Genomic DNA, 23,282 nt, shown 5'->3' with positions numbered 1-23,282 from the left:
TTCCAAATGAGAATGAGATGTGCAATGTCAATGGCAGAGTATGGGCTTAAACCAGGAGCCATATCCACAGCTGCCATGAGTCCAAGCGTGCATTGTGTCACAGACAACGTGTATACTATCCTTCTGCATCCTAGGTATTCCCTCTATTTCCATCAAATGTCGCTCTTCGATTAGATCCGTTATTACAGACTCCGGAAAGACTGTATTCCAAATGAGCAATAAATTATGGGTTCATCCTCTCTTTCTCTTTGCTCTGCCCATTTTGGAGTATTCTCCCATCTGATCCTATCAGCTCGACTCTTCCGACGACTATCTTCTGTGATGGGATTCTTCTTCTTTTGAAAGGACCCTATTACTTGTTGACGTCGGGATTCTCTCCCTGTGGGATCTTTACTGCTAATCCTTATAGGGTAGGATGACTTGTCTTCTTTGCAGACTTAGATGGGATATTTGCTGAAGCCTGTGGATCATACAGCTTCTCCAGGTGAGGTATCCCCTCCAATGATCGTTCTCTGGTCGGAGCGCCTTCCTCACAAGAACAAACTGCTAACTCCTAGAGAGTAAGAATAAGTTTAATGCTAATACCAAGGACTTTGACTGTAGTGAAGGATCTTCCTTGATGTGGGAGCTACCTTCTAAAGCTAGTCAACAACTGAGCACTTCTGTTTTCACTTTAACCTTGCTCTCCCATACGCAAAAGCCCTTCTACAATTACCCATTCCCGACGACAGCTCTTCACCTTCCATTTTCTTCTGGGAATGTATTCCCTAATATCCTCTCTCTGTGCCTTCTCCTGTTGCATCCCAACCTTCCCATTGTCATTTACCCCTTTTATATTTTATTAGGGCTGAGCAACATTCTCATCTAGGTTAGAATGCAGGTGGCTGAGCCAGAATTGCTTCCTATTCAAAGCAGCACAAACTGGATGGACGGCCCGCCTCCTCGTGGCAGGGACGAGAACTAGCCAGACGCTCTCCCGGTGATTACTGTTGAATGGTTGCTAAGCCAATCATACAAACACTCACGAATGACTTAGCAATCTTCGTGCTTCTTCACAGTGACCTTTAACGGGTTTATGGGGAAACCTGTAGCACTGCCGAGAAACTGTCCCTACGAGCAGTAAATGGATCTTCCGTAATGGCAGAGATAAATCGCTGTTTACCATTCTTTAATCAAGCTGTAGTTAACCAATCTCAGGCGGAGGGCCAGCACAAGAAAAATTAATTCGAAATTGGGCTGTAAATCGAAAAGCCCGACTGTTGCATTACATCCATTTTGAATTGGATCCTTTTATTTTTCCCGAAGCACAGAGGGAAGCTCTCTTGAAGATTCCGTTTAATTATTAATATTCCGATTATAATCCACTTGATCAATATCTGCAGTTTTAATTAAAAAGTTAAGGGTTTTAATTAAAAGGTTTTTGATACAGTGGCCGAAAATCGAATAACCCTTCAGAAGTTTCTGGGGTAGTTTCTGGCTACTTCCTAGCATGTAAAAGCAAACTTATCAGATAGCTATACTTCTAGGAGGGTTTAATCAGTTTAGACAGAACATCACTGACAATTATCCCATAAGAGTGTTCACAACTAAATTAGCGAGCATAAATGAGCACTGGATCCTAAACCCCAAATTTCTTTTATCCTAGATGAGGTCTATGACTGAACAACGCACAGAGAGGAACACTGCTTGGTCAGAAAATATACGACTTTGCACAGGTGGCCAAGCTTGACCGAGAAATACTCAACTGTAAACTTGAATGGGTACTTGCACATGATACGTCTTCTTAGGCCTACGATAGAATTTCTCGCGAATATAACCAACAGCTTTTTCAGAGGCTTTTGGCAGTCCTGTTGATTCACGTTTGTCAACGTTTCCAGTGCATAAATTGATAATACCACCGCACATACATATACAATATCCATACACTTTTAAATCTCTGGCATTTCCAGTGAACTGGTACACCCACAATGAAAAATACGCGGAGATGGGGGAAACCCCTGGTGCCGTCTGACACTAAATACACCTTACCACCGCACATCACGTGTATAACCAGATGCAATATGTCTAAATCTGCACTGCACTTGAATCACAGCTGAAATTTAAAGTACCATAAAAACAGTTCTTCGCCAGCTCACAATATGAGACACACCAATCTCTCATACTGTGAAGTTATATTTCATAACTGGGTTGTCACTTATTGCAACACTAGGGTACCTAAACCCACCGATTAGAGGCCAAACAATCTTGAACCGGCTGTAGGTGTGGTGTTATCCACTGAGAATAAGTAACAATAGTCTTCTCCACTGGTGAATCGTTACTTATTCGAGGTAGTGCAATATCAGGCAATTCGTGAAGGTATTCACAATACTAGATATGATAAAAACGATACCATTTTACCTTTTCCGGTAATTCACTACGTACAAACACGATGCTAATGCACTAACCTGTTACGTTTAGGTGTTCATACGTTATTTTTATTATTATTTTTTTTATAAAAAACTAGCCTTAGGACATCATCCCACTTCATATAAATAAAATTCATGGTAATGACTACGGTACTTTAAATTAACCATTGACTGAGATCCAATCTGTCTTGTAAACAGGTGATGTTTAGTACCATATTACACTAATACCAATAACAACTATGCAATCTTCAATTCAAATTAAAACCATATTATTATTATTATCATAATGTCTACGATGGCACCTAGCTTCTATCTCCATCTGAAAAGCCGAATTTACGCAGAACTCCTGCAAAACGGGCCTGTATGGAAGAGGCCACTGCGTCACCGGGGAGCAGCCGGTACCCGGACAATCCCCTCCAATGGCCGTCCTCAGGTACATAGAACCGGGCCTGAGGCCACCATTCTGGCAGTGCCTCATGGACTAAACCATATTGCAACACTATTTTGTTTTCAAGGTTCCCCTCACCCCTCGTGTTTAGGCCAAAGTACACCAATTCACATATGCAGGTGCGTTCGCCAATCGATATTTATGGGAGAAAATTATTCTTTCACCTAGCCACCCTCGACAGAAGAGGCCTTTAAGATTTTAGCCAATTTCCCACAGGGTTGGTTGGAATTTAGATCTCTCAAAGCAAGTGACTAGAGGTGAACACGCTATATTATCACTTACTTGTACAAGTCTCCACAATACATCGAATTTTCATCCAGGCCTAATTCAGGGCTTGCAGTAAAAAATATCTTTTCAGCTAGGTGGCGAACGACAATACGTTCTCGGTAACCGAGATCTTATGAAATAACGATTCAAAAGAACAAAGTTTGCATCAAGTTTTGTTTGTAGTTCAGTAAAATGTCTTCAGAAAGAAGACATTTTACTGAATGTCTTCTTTCTGAAGACATTTCAGATAAAAGACTGGTATGTCGTATACCAGTCTTTGAAGAATTTTTTTTTTAACGAACACGTAAGTATGTACAGATAGACAGATGATGTTTTGATAAAGCACCACCTGTCTATCCATACAATTTCTAGTCAAGAATAAAAGTTTTGTGGTTCCCCCCATACCCTTAACTTCTTATTCCCTTGTTTCTGCGGAAACAAGATGAAATGAAATGAAAAAAAGATTTAAGGATATCTTGGAGATTGTGCAAAACTCGCGGGAGATACTTTGGCAGTACTGTATTACGAAAAACAAAAAAGAAAAAGAAATTCAGAAACGCTTGCAACTATGGTAAAATCGCTGGACTTAGTGAATTAACCCTGGGGTGGGGAGGCGGTTTGAAGGGAACTTGAAGTGCCCCTGATCTCACCCACAACAACAACAAAAAATTCTGGATGCCTGATTAGTACTAAGAGCTAGTCAGGCACCACCAGGATTATTATTTTTATTTATTTATTTTTTGGGTCGAAACCACTTTTTCATCAAAGCGGAAAAATTTGCGGGGCCCTAAATATTCTCATCTAGTCAAAGCACGAACAGGACTCCTCAAAAATGAAATGATTTTTTGTGCATTTCACATCAAAAAAATTAAGCCCGTTACATACCTTTTATGAAAAAAATTATCAACAGAAACATTTACATGGACTTGAATAACTTGCTTAAGCTTCTACTTCAAGAAGCTACTGCTGATTTTCTTCTTCCCGCAAAACAGCGTGCTTCTTCAATTTCACGTAGATGCGGAAATAATTCAATAACACACTCAGCGAAGGCTGAAACCAGCTGTTACTAATGAGTAATATTCCCTTCCGCCCCTTCTCCCAGTATATCCAGCCCTAATACAACTGTTAATGTATTAATTGCTCTTTCGGCATTTATTATTATCCTAAAAATAATAAGTATTAATGGGTGGTTTGAATACTATTTGCGCTGGAAAACTCAACCCTTCAATTTGCTAAGCTCCAATTAAATAAAAATAAATTTTCTGTTTAAAATACTCCGGAAGGCCACAAAGGGTAAGAGGAGTAAGATTGAGACTACAAGAACATACTGTATTTATCGGTGATGTGAAATCGAACATAGGTCAACTCAAATGCATGTACTTACCACCTCCCAGCTAACCGTTCGACTAAACCGAGCCTATGACGAATCCTTTCAGTCTCCGACAGGATTGGAACCCAGGCCTCTCCAAACGAGGGCAAAGTTCGTGTAGTTGTAATGTCTTTTTATATGGCTGCCGCAATTGTGTCACTAGAGCTAACAGCCATTTCTGAACGGAAATGCAGGATTACTGAAGTAGTGGTGTCAACCACAGACATACTGGCAGCAGTGCAGAAAGAAATGGACTATCGAATCGACGTTTGCTGTGCTGACTAATCGTGGGATTGTAGGGTTAATAGGAAACTCTCAGATATTCTTTATCCAAGTGTGTACATCTAACAATAATAAATGCTAATCTTTATTGATATAACTTTTTGAAATTTTTTACTTCTTTCTGAAACACCCTGTACATTGCCACACGTTTACACATACTTCATTTTGATTTCATATACAAGTAGTCATTTACGAAAGGGATACGTTCTTTGATCATCATCAGCCATTTTCAATCCACTGCTGGACGAAGGCCTCTCCAGCAACTTTCCAGTTCCTTCTGTTTTGAGCACTGGCCATCCATTTACTACCCAAAAACTCATGAATTTCATCTATCCATCTCCGCCTTTGTCTTCCAGGTTTTCTTCTAGCTCCTCTTGGGTACCATTCTGTTATTTTCTTAGTCCATCTGTCATCATGTCTTCGAGCTATGTGTCCTGCCCAAGACCATTTTAGTTCTTTAGTTTTGATAAGAATGTCCTTTACTTGAGTTTGCTGTCTAATCCATGTGTTTCTCTTCTTATCTAAGTCTGATTCCCAATATAATTCGTTCCATTCTTCGCTGTGTAGTTCTCAGCTTCTCTTCCATTCTTTTGATGAGTGCCCAAGTTTTACTTCCATAAGTCATGGTGGGGAGTATACATTGTTTTTTTATTTTACGTTTCAGACAAACTGGGATATTGCTCTTCAGTATGTGACTATATTTCCTGAATGCTATCCATCCAAAATTTATTCTTCTCTTGACTTCCAGCCATTTATCATTATTACAGCTAATAACTTGTCCCAAATAAGTATATGACTCCACCTTTTCAATTACTGCTCCTTCAATCATTATTTCCCTTTCCGTGGCATACTTGTTCATCATACTTTTGTTTTAGCCATATTCATCTTTAGTCCAAAATCCTTACTAACTGTTTTTTGTTCTTTGATAGTATGAACCTAAATGGAAACAATTTTTCCATTGAAATAACTAGTATAAATAGCGGATGCATTCCTTTGAGATGATAGTATCCTTAATTTGACGTGCTGTCAGTTTATTTGTGCCACTGTGCCTACTGTTGTAACACGACGGAGGCAAGGGCGAGAACATGCCACAAGGATTCTAGGTTCCCTCTCTATCTTTATATATGTGCAGATGGGGTCCAACAAATTTGCCATGACTCACTGTACTCCTAATTACGCCAGTGCAGTGGGCCGATGTTGGCTGCACTACGGTACGGCAGCGACAACAGGTGTTTGAGGTAGCAGTTCACGATTCAATTTGCAGTTACAGCAGATGAACAATGGTTCATCGGCTGTAACTGCAAAACTGGCTAACTTGGGAAGATCTAGCTGTTAATTTTTGTGTTGTTATCAACTAGATCATGCCAAGTTAACTGGATATCGATCCATTATGAGAACGATTACGGAAGGACTGAAGATACTTAAAGTAGAGAATCCAAAGGAAAACACGGATGTCACAAAATTGGAAAATACAGCCATCATAAAATTTTTGACAAAATGCACCAAAAGTTATTCATAAACGCAGTTTATGGACTTTATAAATCAAGTCTTTCTTCCCACAGGAAAGAAAGACTTGATTGTATTTCTTTCCTGTGAAAATGGAAAATGAAGTTACCCAATTCTGAAATTAACTTGTTATCCAGTCTTTTATCCATCGATTTTATCTTCAATCCATACTTTTAGCAGTCTCCCCATATAGTCGATAACCTTATCTCTTCCATCTGTAATTGTGGCTGCACTAGATGCTTCCACACTATGGTACACTCCAATTTTGTAAACTTTCTTACGAATCGTCACCGTTCCTTGTAAGTTGTGTCTGACTTAAGTCCGTCTCGAGTACAAGTAACTGCTTTATACATAAGCTTGTATGATTCGAAGATATTTATAACTGGAATATTATTTAAATTCCAATTGTATACAGCCATCATCAAAATGTGTAAAAAGGTGACAGAGACGTATGATTCAACAAACCGACATACTGTTTCACTACGCTAATAAAATAAAAATATATTGGTAAGTCCTCCAATTTTCATTACAGTAAAAAAAAAAAAAAAAAAAAAACGAGGGAGGGAAACATATATAAAACTGACAAAATATGATCATAAGTAAAGGACTATTTGCATTTATTCATTTTTAAATAAAAGTATATAAATAAATTCCACGATATTTAAAAAAAAACGCATATTTCTTTTTCATATAATACTGTACTTATAAAACAAATAACTCTGCAATCAACCAATACGACTACTAATACACGATGCGTTCAATAAGTTATCTACCTTGACTATAAATATGTTTGATATATAAAAACTGTAGTTTTATCATACTCTCATAAATGTCTCTACTTATTTACACAGGTCAACACTGTGTAGTACGGAAGAACAAGAAATTTAAGGTATCCAACCCAAAGGAAAACATAGATGTTACGAAAATGAGGCATCGGGCCATCGTCAAATTTTTGACAAAAGAAGGAAAGGACCAAAAGCTCTCCATGAAAAGTAATGAAAGCTGTTTATGGTGGAGATACCCGTTCTGAGTATCAGATAACATTTTGGTCTAAGCAGTTTAAATAGGGTTGAGAATCGGTAGATGATCACTGCGTTCGGACGACCAAACGAAGTGACAACTCAAGAAATGCGCAAAAAATCTGAAGACCTTGTTATGCACTATAGATGTATTTAGTTGTCTCTGAACGCAAGGGAATGTAATATTTCGGTATTAAACATCCACCATAAACACATATGAGCGGCAATTCTCGCTGGGCGCCAAACATTTTCAACGTCACTTCAGAAACAGTGCAGGTTTCAAATTTGTGAGCAAAATTTACAGATGTATAATGCAGATTCCTGTGAATCTGGATATCACTTCTGTTGGTAATGAAACGTGAATTCATCATTGGGGGTCAAGAAAAAAAACAGAAGTCCATGCAATGGAAACATCATGGTTCACCGCCATGCAAAGAATTCGAGGATAAATCTGCCATATATACATCTAACTTCAATATCCAAAAGATGCCAACACCTTTTTGATATTGAAGCAATTTTTTGATAGACTATATGACACATAATAAAAAATCACTGGAGATGTATTTAATAGGGGAGGGCATTAGGGACAGAAACGGGGAATTGGAGAAGAAGTCAGTTGCTTCTTCACGCCGATGCCCCTGTATACGCATATTTTTATTTATGAACTCCATGGTTTATAAATGAAAACTATGAATAACTCAGTATCACGAGCACAATACAGTATTCATAGTCCCGAGTGATTATTTCCTCTTCAGAAGTCTGAAGAAACGACTATAGGGGCATCGATTTTTCAAGTGATGACAATCTCAGGAAAGACATAAATGGTTTTTTCAAAGACCAGAAGAAAAACGCCAACCGGGTGGGTAAAGTGCCTACCTAGCAACCCAAAGGTCGCGGGTTCGAATCCCTCCCCCCTTCCCTTTGGGCTTGGTTTGTTTGTTGTTTAGGAGCATTAGCAACTAAGACCATATTGCTCCGGGAATACGCGGTGGTCATTCCCTGACCTTTCCGCATCCTCCGTATTTGGTGGTGACGGGCTCGAACCCCTGTCTAAGAAGCATGTGCTACGCGCTGCTGCTCCTTCCCAACTAGCTACGGAGGCGCCTTGGGCTTGGATCAGAGTAAATGCAAAAACTTTGGGAGGTGCATTATGGCCACAGAAGCCGATACGCTAACAAAAAAAAAAAAAAAAAAATTTTTTTTTTTCGCTATTTTCTCTTTGTCTTCAAAATGGAGACCACGTACTGTACTTGAACTCAAGGCATACTGAGAAAAAAATAATAATAAATACAAAATTGACTATTTTATTTCTTTATAACCTAAGTAGATAACTTTTTGGGTGACCCTTGTAACTACTTTTTTCTAGTTACCTGATGACCTACTAAAGTACTTGGCACTTACCTCGTCATCTGCACTGCTCAATTCTTCTTGAATAAATTTTTCAATCTTCGCTAACTGCGTGAACGGGTCGTTATCACTGAGAAGTTCAAGATTCTCATCTCGCTTTTCTTCAGTGAAAGAGGAACCAGGCGTCGGATCGTCTTCGTTTGGTTTTTTCGAGTCATTTTCGCTACCACCTGGGTGGTAAAGACTCAGAGTTTCTTGAAGAGGAAGATTCTGGATCTCTTCAACTAACTCACGAAAAGTAAACAAATCCTCATCATTTAGCTGAAAGATATCTTCATCCTGCAGTGAATCTCCCGTTCCTTCCACCGCTGGCTGACGAATAATGTGTTCTCCTAAATCAAGAAAAGATGAACATACTCTTATACAAGCACTGCACTTCATGTGTGTGTGTGTGTGTACGCGCGCGCAGTACTACCATGCTAAACTAACACACACAAGTAAAATGTGCTTTTATGATATTCACACCTACAGGATTCTTATTTCCGGAGAAGCCTTAATCGTTTAGATTACAGATCAGCGACCCTTGTATAGCATAACTTGCTATTCTGTTCATGTCATACAAGTTTCCCCAAGTAATGTGTTTAATTTATTTTATTATTTTTCCCTGACTTTATTCCTAAGACGTATGCTACTCCGAAGTTCATAAATAACAACTGCGAATAGCTTAATATTACGAGGACATATATGAATAGAGCATTCATGATTTTCTGTCCTTTTGATGTGCTGCATGATCGTCAAATTGAACTTTTATCTACCATATTTTCGCTAGTCACTCATATGCATTATATTAAAAATGGGGGATGGGGGTATTCTTTAAGCGAATTCTGAATAATAAAATGTAAGTTTGCTTTTCTTAATTTAACTAGCGTCTATACGCAAAGTTATTCAGTAATCTGATTTTCATCCCCCCCAAAAACAACATTTGGTGTTTGTTTGTTATTTGATTTTTAGGAGCATTAGCAACTAAGGCCATATTGCTCCGAGATATGCGGTGGTCATTCCCTGACCTTTCCGCATCCTCCGTATTTGATGGTGACGGGTTCGAACCCCGGTCTAATCAAGAAGCGTGTGCTACGCACTACTGCTCCTTCCCACCTGGCTACGGAGGCGCCTAACATTTGGTGTGACAGCAGTGCTGTTTTTCAGTTGGCTTTGTCACCATGCAGATTCTATTAAACTAGATTTCTTGAATCTAAAAGAAACATATGCTAATAAAATGCTCTACCTGAAATCTATTACAAAATATCATCATCGTTTATTTTCATTTTTTAAAAAATTATGACTGTTTTGTAATGAAAACAATTTTTTTTAGCATTTCTTTTTGTTCTTTATTACTACAGCGTGGCTAATATTTAATTAATTTGACCCTTTATTTATTTATTTATTTTTATTTTTTCAAAAACAAATATGCAAGTAATTAGAACCTATAGTACTCAGTATCGTGCATGGGTTCACGGCTGAGGAGATGAACGAAGATACTGATTGACTGTAGATTTGACTTTCTTTAGATTGTAATTTTAGCCAGTTAATTTTAGACCCAGCTGCTAATTGATAAAAAATTAACTTATTCTTAGCCAAATAGTGCTACATGAATTAAAACAAATAATATTATAAGTCCGATTTTTCGCTTTACTTTTATGCTAGTGGTGTTCGATTAACTGAACACTGACTCGTTCCTGAGCAGGGCCAGCTCAAGGTGCAATGCATATCGGATTCAAAAGTTTAGGGAGATTAAAAAAAAAAAAAAAAACGACGTTTGATATATTTAATACATGACAAGAATGTCAAAACTCCATCTCGCACAAGCCCTATATAATGTTTTATAATTGTATATTAAGAATAAAAATTACCAGTTTCGCATATTTTTTTAAATAACGTGCAACTAACGTATGCAGCATTATTCTGTGTACAGGGTTTTGTCTTATTGCTCTTACGCGGAATGGTACAAAACGGGCAGCGAGATTTATTAAAAGGTCGTTGCACAGACAGTGCGTGGCAGCCATATGATTTACGTCCATTGTAGTTGAGTGTGGCTATAGTGGCCTCGCGTGATTTATTCTTGGCTTGAGGCTACCTGTTTTGAGCGCAATGATAAACAGCCTATTTGTCAGAAATCTGAGAGTGTGATTACCGATCACGTCGAAGAGACACTCCTCTTACCTCAGCAGGGAGTTAACTAATAACTCGTGGCTGTCGTCATTGGCACGTTCCATGAGTGTAAATACCTAAAAGATTTTAGCAGGGTAGTTTAAAAAATGCATATTTCGAGGGAAGTCTATAATACAATGAATTGCATGCAGAAATCACAATGCATAGTTTTAAATTACGTACTCTGTTTTGAGGTAATATTCTACACACCTCTCTATGCTGAATGCCATGTTCATTTACTGCTTGCACTGCACCTAAGCATTTGTAGTTTTATTTATAGATTGCCAACAGGTGGTAATGCGATGCACAGAATACAGAATGTTACTTGTGTATTTCATGTTTTTAGCACTCTTTTACTCTTTAAGTAAGGGAGTGCTAGAAACATGAACATTTCCATGGGTTCTCATTTAAAGTGATCACCCTGTACTACCTTAAAACATTCCATCTGATCAATGATAATTAATATCGATTCTAACAGTGTTGATCCACTGATAATATCTTCAACTCATCCTTGGAAAAATTCTTTTTTTTTTTTTTGTTAGTTGTTGCCACATCGGCTTCTGTGGCAATAATGCACCCCCCCCCCCACAGTTTTTGCATTTTACTGTGATCCAAGCCCAAGGCAGGATTCGAACCTGCGACCATTGGGTTGCCAGGCAGGCAGTTTACCCACCTGGCTAGCCCGGTCGGCGACAAATTCAATGAAAAAATTTGCAAATTTGAAAACTCCAACATTTGACATTCGCTTCCAATTGAGTTTGGCATAAATGCCTTCTAAACAAGTTTCCATCTTATGGTTTGACTCCTATTATTTGCAACTGGGTAGTCAGTAAGCTCAATCCTCTCTTATTCCTAAAAAAAAAAAGAAAAGAAAAGTCTATCGCTCCATGCTCATCTTTGATGACACTGATTTTTAGTCAATATCACATATATTTAATGGGAATAACCCTGATAATTTCTCTTGGAATAAGAATTTAACAAATATTTCTTCCTTCGCATTGAAAAAAACTGCTTCTTTATTCTTGGTGTTACTTTTCATTTAATCGCTACTAACTACCACAGAAAACTATTCCTACATCTAGAGTGGCACTCCTAAAAACTTCTTTCAAGTGTCTGGACTCTATCCAAAAGAGGGCAGTCATAGAAAGATATTCGGTTTCTGCTACATACATTTTCTACAAATATTCCCATGGGTACCATTCTGAATTAGCATCTGTAATTCCACATTTGTCTTCCAAACAACCAATCTGAACATGTGTTCAAATGCTCAAAAAAAAAAAAAAAAAAAAAAAATTGGCCAACTCCAAACTCGAAAAACTAGCTTTCCCTTTTCCTCATTTATCCCTTCTAATGTAGTACTAAAATACTAGATTCTTAATTTAATGCTTGGAGGTAACCATAAAAAAAATATACTGTCATAAAGAGCATCATTTTTATTTACCCCATAATACATGTGCATACACAATTGTACATAAAAGACATCAGGTAATATTATTTTATTAAAACAAATTAAAATAAAACATTAATTTACTCCCACTTCTGTTAAAACTTGATGGTTCTAGTGCCACCTCAATAAAGATATAACTGACTTGCTGGCATTCTACTTTTCTTCTAACTCTTGTATTGATGATCTTCATAAACCACAGCCTACCATTCCCAGTTCACTCCATTCAATGCTTCATGTGTTTTCCATGAAAAGGATGTCAGAAGAATTTTGGGACAGTCTTAATGCCAAGAAAGTGCCAGGTCCTGATGATATTTCTCCACTTGTTCTCAAAATCTGTGCTCCTGTTCTGTGTTGCTTTTTTTACACTTTCTTATTCCAATGGGGTTTTTCTTTCTGCTTGGAAATTTACTCATATCCAATCAGGTCCCAAAAAGGAGATGACAAATCCCTCCCATCCAATTATCATCCCACTGCACTCAGTGAGAAATCCATTAACTGCCAACTCCTAACCTATCTAGAAGCCTTCCATCTGATCAATAATCGCCATTATGGATTTCATCAGTGTTGATCCACTGGTGATATACTGACTTGCATTACCCACCTACTGACAAATTAAATGGAAAAGTTTGTGAAACTCAAGGAGTTGTTCTTGACATTTCAAAGGCTTTTGACTGTCTGGCATAAAGGTCTTTTAAATAAGCTTCCATCTTATGGTTTGCCAACTGTTTTTTGTACTTGTATCCAATTTTCTCTCTCATCGCAGGTAATGGTAGATGGCACTCTGTCTTCTAACTTCTCCACTAATGCTGGTGTTCCTCAATGTTCAGTTCTTTCTCCCACTCTTTTCCTCTTGTATATTAATGACTTTCCTTTCCACTGACTGGAAATCCTATCCAAAGTTTTGCTAATGATAGCACATTGCATTCCACCTTCCAGTTTGAGAAACTTTGCCCTGCACAAACAGCTTCAGCTTCTTGAATATTCATTACCAAGTCCTTAAACACTGATCTCCATGTAATTCTCCAGTGGGGCAAAGATAACTTAGTTAATTTTAATCCTTCCATGGATTACTGTTCCCATGTCTGGGGTGGTGCCCCCATAACCTCTCTCAGGCTTCTAAACTCCATTCAAAAGAGGGCAAAAGATTAATTAAAGACCCATCTTTAACAAAGTTTCTCCACTCTATATCATAGAGATTCTGTCTCTCCACTCTCTTTATATCATTCAGTTTCTGCTGCTTGCTTTTTCTACAGATTCTTCCATGGGCACTGTTATTCTGAATTGGCTTCTATAATACCCCTCCCCTCTCTTCCAAACCAGTCCAAACATACGCAGTAACCAGTTGGCATCCTTTTACTGTTCAACTTCAAACTCACAGAACCAACTTTTCTTCTTCCTCATTTATTCCTTTAACTGTCATTTTCTGAAACAATCTCCACACACATTTCCTGAAATGTATATAATTAAAGTCTAATATCAATAAGTATCTTCTTTCATCTTCTCAACCTACAGTATTAAGTAATATAGGTTCTAATACCTTTTGTGTTTGGGGGTTTCATAAAAAAAATTTGTAAAACTATTATATCAGACAATAATTCCCCTGATTTTAAAAAGTAATTATATGCTATAAATGGATCAATTTTGTTAGAATACTGCTGCAGATGTTTTAAGTGGGATGGCACAACCCATTTTTGTATATGTAAGGAAGAACACCCTAGCCTGTATGTACCAAACACAGTTTGCTACATACAGGCTAAGGTTCTGTCTGATAAACTTAGTAGCAAACTGTGTTTGCTACTAAGTGTGAGCCGACCGGGCTAGTCAGGTAGGTAAAGTGCCTGCCTGGCAACCTAAAAGTCATGGATTCGATTCCCGCCTCGGGTTTGGATCACAGTAAAATGCAAAAACTTTGGGAGGTGCATTATGGCCATAGAAGCTGATGCGCCAACAACTAACAAGGGGAAAAAAAAAAAAAAAGCGCTACTAAGTGTATCAGTTTCATATTGTACCATCCCACTTAAAACATCTGTAGCAGTATTCTAACAAGATTCTTGTGTATTGCTGTTTATTTAACATATAGATCATTCCCCATAGCTGGGTTCTAATCTTTTGAAAGAAGATTACCTGATGATCCAGTGATGAGAAACATCCACAGTATGTTGGATGCTTGATGGTGTAGAAAGTTTTAAAATCTCAAATAGTAGAGAGCAAACATTTGCATCAAGTTATTGAAGTTAATGGGACATGTATTAACATGTTTTTAATTAAAGATTTCTATTGTAAAAAAAAGAAATTCCAAACTTTTCTGTAAATCATGTTGAAATTAGTTTGGAATGTATGTCTCAATAAAAGTTACTATTAAGACTTTTGCTGCTGGTTTTTCCAAAAACCTTTTTGACCTGAGATTGAAAACCAAGGGACTGAGTCAATCCGGATTGGGAAGATCAGAGACATTTTTGGGCTTTCTTATCACTCCAACTGAAACAGCCAGCCTTTGGTAAAGGTTGCTTGCCAAAAATATCTGGTTTTTCTTCAGTCAAACTGGAAGAAAAAGTTCTAAAAGTAGAGAGTTCCCCCTCCACGTAGAAGCAGTGTTAAGGAACAGTTAGCCCTTTTATGATGATCCAATACTTTTTCCCATTTTTTTTTCGTTAATATTTGTATCAGTTGCTTCAGCTGTTATAGCAACCTTTTTAGGATTTTATAATTCAAATAATTATATATTGTAATTCACAAACTGACTTATGCAAGTGAAGTCAAAATTGTAAAAGCAATTGAATCAACCTGTGTGTGTGTGTGTGTGTGTGTGTGTGTGTGTGTGTGTGTGTGTGTGTGTGTGTGTGTGTGTGTGTGAGTGAGTGAGTGAGTGAGTGAGTGAGTGAGTGAGTGAGTGAGAGAGAGAGAGAGAGAGAGAGAGAGAGAGAGAGAGAGAGAGAGAGAGAGAGAGAGAGAGAGAGAGAGACTCACTTATTGCAAATGATACAATAAGTAGTTGTTGATATTTGGTTTTTAGGAGCATTAGCAACTAAGGCCATATTGCTCTGGGGATATGTGGTGGTCATTCCCTGACCTTTCCGCATCCTCCGTATTTTGTGGTCACAGGCTCGAACCCCAGTCTAATCAAGAAGCGTGTGCTATGCACTTCCGCTCCTGCCTACCTGGCTACGGAGGTGCCACAATAAGTAGTAGCACATAGCAAAACAGTTTACGTCAGGGCAAGAATAGACTGCTTTGAGCCTATATGGAACTAAAAGAATAATATGATTTTATATATACCATCTTCATTAAAGGATAAAGGATACTGATATCACAGGAATCAATTAATATGGGTTCACACACATATACACAGAGTTATTCAAATTCACAAATTCATTTAGTTGCAACTACGGGTGCTGGAAAGATAATTTGCAAGGCAGTGCATGCGGGAATAAATTTTTTTGTTCTCCAAATTTTTTAATACATGCAACATCTTAATAGATGTCTTAATTGATCTTGTGACAACATCATAGTTGATCTTGTCACAAGATCAAGTATGTCGGAAAAAAGATTGTCAGGCTTGTGTATGATGAGTTTACATAGGAAATGAATTGATGGCAATGAAGATTTTATGAATGCAACTATATTAAAATTCACAGAGAAGCCGAGAAGACTGCAATTTTTATATAAAGATAATGATGAAAATTAACAGAGTCTAGTTGTTTTTCAAAAGTTATTTTAATTTTGTTCTTGTTTTCATAAATTATTTGAATTAATATTTTAGTTTCTTTTTGTAGAATTTGTATTATTTTAATGCTTCAATAAATTAATGAAAATATTAAAAATTGTGTATTACTTCAACATCCAAAGATGGTGCAAAATCCACTTGCACTATGATACTAGCACCCGTGGTTGTAACTGAAAGTATTGTATTTATTCTTTACTTACAAAAATGTAAGCAGTATAGCCCTGATGTTGCCGCCTTCAAGTTTCTTTCATTCTACCAACATTCTAACAGAAGTAAATTTCTTGACATATACTCTCTGGCATGTTGTGTATAACTCTTTTGGTCACTGCTGTGTGATTTGTCTGTCATTCAAGTCTGTCAGTAATTGTAGTGTGTGAACTTCAAGCCTCAGGAAACCCCATAGATGCTGAGCCTGGGGATCGGGAAGGCTAAAAAGTCACACCAGCATGTACAATCCACCAACCAGGAAATATGGCATCCAAGAAATCACAAACTGGTTCAAGGAAGTGAGGTGAATCATACTGTTGGAAAATAGCTTTTATTTCTTAAATTATCTATGGAAAAAGAGTTTTTCAACATGTCAAGTATGTAAACCAAAAGATCATGTTTACCATAAATTAAAAGGGCCAGCGAGTTTTGTGTAGCTAAGAGCAGAAAACACATTCAATTTGGGACTACTTTACTCATATCATCAAAGTTTCTTGCAACGACCTGTTTTCTAATACCTTACTCATGTTCTGGGGGGAAAAAAAACAAAAAATTGAAATACAATACTGCAAAAATTGAAAATGCACCTGTTTCCAATTCTCTTATACTTTCAAGTATAAAACTTATACTTGAAAGTATAAGTTTTATAAATGGATGAAGTTACAAATCTAATTTTGAATTAACCTTGTGTGTGTACACACGTGCATGCACTCACAAACAGTTCATACATTTCCAGAAATAATAAAATAAAAATGTTGCAACTGTATTAAAAAGTAAATTATTAATCCTTAGTATACATACCCCTTTCAATCAGATGTGCTGAAGTGTGGTGTGATGCAGTGATCAGCAAGCCTATTTCTACCAAATACGGATTACAGAAATATGTAATACTTATTTGCACGTTGTATTTCTGGGTGGCGCAAAGCAGTGATTGGTAGGTGTAGTCCTCTGTTTAATTTAGTGCTTATTTGCATTGGAATGTGTTTGGTAGGCTGCTAAATACCACTCATTTGCATTGGAATGTGTTTGATAGAAGTTAGTTACTTTCAGTTAGTTACCTCTCGTTTCAGTGTTGATGTATTAAGGAAAAATGAAGTGGTCATTTCCATTTCTGTTAGAGTAAAGGAAACAGACTATAAACCCTCTGGAGAGAGTAGCTGCAAAATTTTTGGGGTTTGGAAAAAGATGGGTGTATGAGTGTGGGTTTGACATCCTCCCAGTATAAGTGACCCACATGGGAAATATGATGATATTAACTGAGCAAAAGGATGTTATGGATGAGTGTGAATGGAAGTGCAGAGTGAAAGGGATAGAAGCTCATATTGTGAAAAGGTCTATGCGAAAGGGGTGGCGGTTCTTGAAAAGCAAGTTATGAATTATTGATGCACTTCTTTTGACCTATTATTGGGTTCAGAAAATGACGTGCGAGTTTGTGATGCACAAGTTGGGTGTGAGTTCCATGACCATGACTGATTGCAAGAGCTTTTGTCAGGAGGTGAATGCGGATATATGTGTGAGAGAAAGTTTATGCTTGGTGGTGCAAGTGTAGTTTTTGAAATTGACAAGAGTAAGTATAATAGGAGTAAGTGTGTGAGTGGAAGATGTGTGTTTGGTGGAGTTTAGCAAGGTTCCGTATGGTGCGTTTTCAAGGTCACTGAAAATATGGGTGAAGATGTCCTTCTAGACATCATTAAAACTTTCATTTTGCCTAGTACTACTGTAGTATTAGATTTGATTAGACCGGGGTTCGAGTCCGTGACCACCAAATACGGAGGATGCGGAAAGGTCAGGGAATGACCACCGCATATCCCCGGAGCAATATGGCCTTAGTTGCTAATGCTCCTAAAAACCAAGTAACATAAAAGTATTAGATTGCTGGAGGTCATACTGCCTAGGGGACAAAGGTTTTTGGCATATCTACGTGAGACACTGGCTTCACTTCAATGATCATGAAACAGGTGAGAAAACCAATACCGAGGGTTCATGGAATGCTATTAAAAGGTAGGTGCCATGCTGGCCTGCAAGAAATCAGTTTAATTCTTATCTCATCAAGTATATGTGTCATAGGAATCACATGCACCATATAAACATGATTAAGCAATTTTTCAAAGTGGTCAATGCCATTTTTGAACTGACAGACTGTGACTAGCCATCATGAGTGCAATGTACAGGTCGGCAACATCAGGTTAGTGTGTTTGTTCCATTTTTCACTTAGTTTTCTTAAATGGGTTAGGTTACATTAGTTCAGGTTAGGATATACCACTATTCCAACAGGCTTCCATTTCCGAGAATGCCAAAGATTTACCTCCTCCTGTTTTCAGGTAACTCTTCAGCATTCTTGGAAGTGAAAGCTAGTTGGAAACCCTCCTGAACCCATTTAAGAAAAGTCAGCAAGTCAGAAAGTGCAATGTATTTGCAGGAAAAAGTGTGGCAAAGAATGGGTGGAAGGAGCTAGGCTTAATGATCATTGTTTCATGTCATGCCTCAGCACACCCAATTGAAAGGGGTATTGTATACTAAAGATTAACCAAGTAAGTCCATGATATGTTTCATATTTAATAGTGAATAAAGAATAACTGAATATTTAATAGTGAATAAGGAATAACTGAATATTTAATAGTGAATATTAACTTTGATGTAAGTTCACACAGGTATATGTTATAGGATTGAAAGAAAAATGCTGCATTTAAAAAGACCGATTATATAACTAGGTAATGTTGTAGAAGATTAAAGTTATAAAGGGAAATTTTGTCCATAACCTTAGATCATTTTGTTAATAACAACAGGTAAAAATAGCCAAAACAGTGGTAAAATTTGGAAATGAACTTGGTACATAATTCAAACTATCTTCTATTTCTTCGGCTGTGGCAAGGGATGGACTTGAGAATGTGGCTTCCTATTGTTGTGTGCAAAAACTCTGAATATCATCTCCTTTCATTTCTAGATAAGGTCATGTGACAGGTGACCTAAAAAGCGACCTGGTTGGACAGATAACATATGTTAACTTTCAACATTGTAGCCGCAATTCTTCATGACCTCCAGTGGCTTACTGAAAGAACAGGAAATGAAACCAAACATAGTCTAACGCCACAATACCAGAGTGTATATGTTCTCACTAGTGCACTATCCTCAAAAAAGTATCCATACATATGGTGGTTTCACACCAATGTAACCTACTCACTATGCCACAATCTGCCCTCCTAAACAGGCTTTCCAGCAACAAACCATAGACTGCAGCAAGTTTCCAATCCTCCTGAAAAACAGTGACTAGTTGAGCTAGGCATTAGTGTTAATGTTCCCCCATACATGTACCATGTGTCCCTAGATCACAGCATGAAAAACAGCACCACACCATAACTTCACCTACTCCAAACTTCATTGTTGGCACAATTCACTCCACCAGAAGACATTCTCCAGGCATCTTCCACAATGCTGAGGAAAGTTGGATCATGGTATCCTTTTCTACCATACACATGTCCACTAATGCAATATCTGCTATTGCAGATGCAGGATTCGAAATCCTCTTTATCTTTCCAAAATTTAAGGAGCTCAGTGAATAAAGATTTCATTTAATTGAATGTCTGATGTGTGCTGCAATAAATGGATGTGTGCTACAAGGACTCGAGTACTGTTGTAAAAAATTCACTGCAGTTCAGAGGTTCTGTTAGTATATTAAACATTGAAATAAAAACTTTTCAAAATACCATTTTTTCACAACCATTCTGTGAAAAACTAACATAAAACAAAAACACTCTTGCCACATACGGTGATCCATTGGCAAACTGGTGGAAGTCCATCAGTGGAACACTAAAGGTGACAAGCTACTTTTCCATACTCTCAGTCCCTTTTCTGGTCTAAAGAGATGGGTTTGGAAAGAATCCCAAAACGTCACCGCTTTACAATTTTAGTGTATTGGTACTTGTAGAAGGGTTACTGCTAAAAAGAGTTAAGAACTTACTCATAAAAATCTTCACGTGGGCAGGAGCGGCGGTGCATAGCACACGCTTCTTGATTAAACTGGGGTTCGAGCCCGTGACCACTAAATACGGAGGATGCAGTGGTCAAGGAACGACCACCGCATCCAATGCTAGTCAGGGAATAACCACCGCATATCCACTGAGCAATATGGCCTTAGTTGCTAATGCTCCTAAAAACCAAATAATAACAACAAATCTCCACTTGGTAAAAAAGTATTTTTCTTACATATTAATTTGTCATAAACAACCAGGCAATATCCTTTCCAAACCATATCCCATGAACTTTTTTGGATCACCCTCATTCCTCAACCATTACTATTAATGCTGGTGAGGCACTTTATTTTGTCAATCAGACCATTCCATGTGGCTCCTAATTTACCATTTAGCATATAATATAAATTACAACCCTCTTAATAATAGTAATAGAGGCATGTGATGCAAAAAAGCAAGCATATGAGCTTATATAGCATCAGCCAAAAAAAATTCACACAACCATTCCTTCTAAATATTTGTCCAGTTCCTCCTTGAATATTTTTAAGCTATCAACTTCTACAACAACAACAACAGATGGAAGTTTGTTCTAGCAATTAACCACCAGCTGGGTAAAGGCAAACTTCTGCACATCTATTCTACAACTGTCTTTCCTCAATTTGAATTTATGCCCCTTTAGGTTCGTAATCTGAGCAAGTGGAAGAACCCATTCAAGGCCTTATACATCTCAATCAGATCACCTCACAGGTGCCTAGTCTGCAGTCGCTACAATTTGCAGAACTTAAGCCTCTCTTGGTAAGAGGATCCCTTCATTCCCCTCACAAATCTTGTTGCCCTTCTCTGTGCATGCTCAAGCAAATCTACATCCTTCCTAAAATGAGGCCTACAGGCCTGTACGCAGTACTCAAGGCATGGCCTGACCATTGCCTTATACAAAGGGATAGTCACCACCTTTTACATGCTAGCAAAATTCCTGTATATCACTGACAAAACCCCATGACCTGCTCTTGCAGCCTGTCTGCATTGCTCGGAAAACTTCAATCTGACTGCACAATTACTTCCAGGTCTTTTTCATTTTCTACCACCCTAAGTGTAGTACAACACAGTTGGTACGTTCCTCTGGGGTTACTTCTACCCATATGCAGTACAGTCAGTCCTCGTATAGCACAACAGTTGTGTTCCTAGAAACCCTCGTGCAATGAAAAATCGTGCAATATAAACAACAGACTCTATGGGGAAAATAGGGTTAGGTACTGGCCATCCAAGATTGAACACACATTTGTAACCAAAACATTACCAAACACAATAAATAATCGTAATAAAATTCTTACGTATTTTATTACGACTATTACGTAATAAAATATTGCTAATGCTTTTGCTTCTATCGTAAGCAAACTTGTTTTTTGTTTGATTTTCTATCCAAACAGATGACAGCCGTTCCATCTTTATCAATTCTTTGTGTCTAAATCTAATGGATTTTAATTACACTTTGAGTTGTTCCTGCTATGAAAATTGTTTTTATTTTCTCTGCATTCTTTCTAATTCTCATCGTTGCCTCATTTAGGTCTGTAGCATGTGCAATATCACATGGTCTATCATTTAACTCAAAGCGTTTCACAATTTCTTATTTTTTCTCTATCGACAGAGGTGGACTGGCCATAAGTCTAACCGGGGGAAACCCCGGTGGGCCGGAGGCCGGTATGATTTTGGCCATAAACCATAGTATGAGGCTACTATAAATTTTCCCGGGTAAGAATTTTTGACCCAGTCTGCCTCTGTTTATCGATTTTGCTTTTCTTTTTCTCTCTGAATCTGCAGTGTCTTCACCAGGACGCTTCCTTTTCACACCTTTTAAGTAAAAATTATTTTACTCATTTTTAGGGAATAAAGCACAATTACAAAATTAGGAGGCATGCTTGATACACATAAACAAAGCTGCGGGCGTGTAGCAACTGAATAAACAACATTGTAAAGGCAGAGATACACTATTAACACCTCACATTTTACTAAAGCACATTTCTAGGGGTTACTACCATAAAACAATAAAAACAATTTCCAGTTGCCTTTCTGCTAGTGGAATCTGTTATAAACTGGTAGTAAACTCGATCTAAATGCATTTGCAATTATACCGATATCTGGAATTGTGTTGGTTTTTACATAATTATGGTGAAATGTGTTTCACATTCACTGATATAAAAAACATAAATACATCTTCAGAATCTTCTCTTCATTCCTATCGTATTGCGTTCGGTTGGGGTGATTCTGCGTTCGACTGCTATGTCTTGTAAACACAAAGGCGAATCGTGCATAAGCGAATTCGGTTCGTGTTATAAAAGATATCGTTCCCCTATTTATAAATCGTGTATGATCGAATTCGTGTAGTGTAAACACGTGTTACACAAGGACTGACTGTACTTTGCATTTGTCAATGTTAAACTTCAGTTGCTAGTTCTCAGCCCATCTGCCCAAATTTTCTAGATCCTGTTCCAGTAGCATACTGGAACCAAGTGGCAGACGATCCTGAAGTGGCGGCATCCAAGAATGAGTACCGCACTCTCTACCGCACCCTCAGATGTCTGAGTGGAAAGACCAAATTGACTAGTGACAACACCAAGAATGCTGATGGGACCTTCGTGCGATCACCATCCGAACGCCTGCAACGGTGGAGTGAATTCTTCAAAGCTTTGTATAATCACGACCCACCTCAGGGACCGCCAGCAACAGCACTCTCGATCGACCCCCCTGAGGTCTCCATGGTCGATGTTGAGCCTACAGTAGAAGAAGTGAAAGCAGCCATACAATCCCTGAAGAATGGCAGGGCACCAGGAGTGGACCAAGTCACCACAGAAGCGATCAAAGCCGGGGGAAATGTACTGCTTCGCCGACTACACTCGCTCCTCAAAACCATCTGATGCACTGAACAAATTCCGCTAACATGGAGGAAAGCCATTATCGTACCGATCCACAAGAAAGGTGATAACCGGGACTGCAAGAACTACCGTGGCATCAGCCTCCTTTCCATCATCGGAAAGGTCTTTATGAAGATCATCCAGTCAAGACTGCAAAAACATCGCGAGCAAACAAG

At 38.0% G+C, this 23,282-nt stretch overlaps 1 protein-coding gene across 4 annotated transcripts in view; it reads right to left on the bottom strand.

The window, feature by feature from the left end:
* Nucleotides 1–23,282, bottom strand: part of cnc (NFE2 like bZIP transcription factor cap-n-collar) — a 405,472-nt gene that overhangs the window by 148,323 nt on the left and 233,867 nt on the right. For all 4 annotated transcript variants that reach the window (XM_090381868.1, XM_090381870.1, XM_090381867.1 and 1 more), the window contains one exon: nucleotides 8,698–9,035. In XM_090381868.1, the coding sequence (XP_090237994.1) occupies nucleotides 8,698–9,035 (338 nt within the window). The remainder of the gene's footprint in view (nucleotides 1–8,697; nucleotides 9,036–23,282) is intronic.

The sequence above is a fragment of the Mastigoproctus giganteus genome, chromosome 9 (assembly GCF_048544385.1).
Source record: "Mastigoproctus giganteus isolate SK-2022 chromosome 9, ASM4854438v1, whole genome shotgun sequence".
Classification (NCBI taxonomy): domain Eukaryota; kingdom Metazoa; phylum Arthropoda; class Arachnida; order Uropygi; family Thelyphonidae; genus Mastigoproctus; species Mastigoproctus giganteus.
Note: the sequence above shows the minus strand (reverse complement) of the source record. Positions and strands in the feature narration are given on the sequence as shown.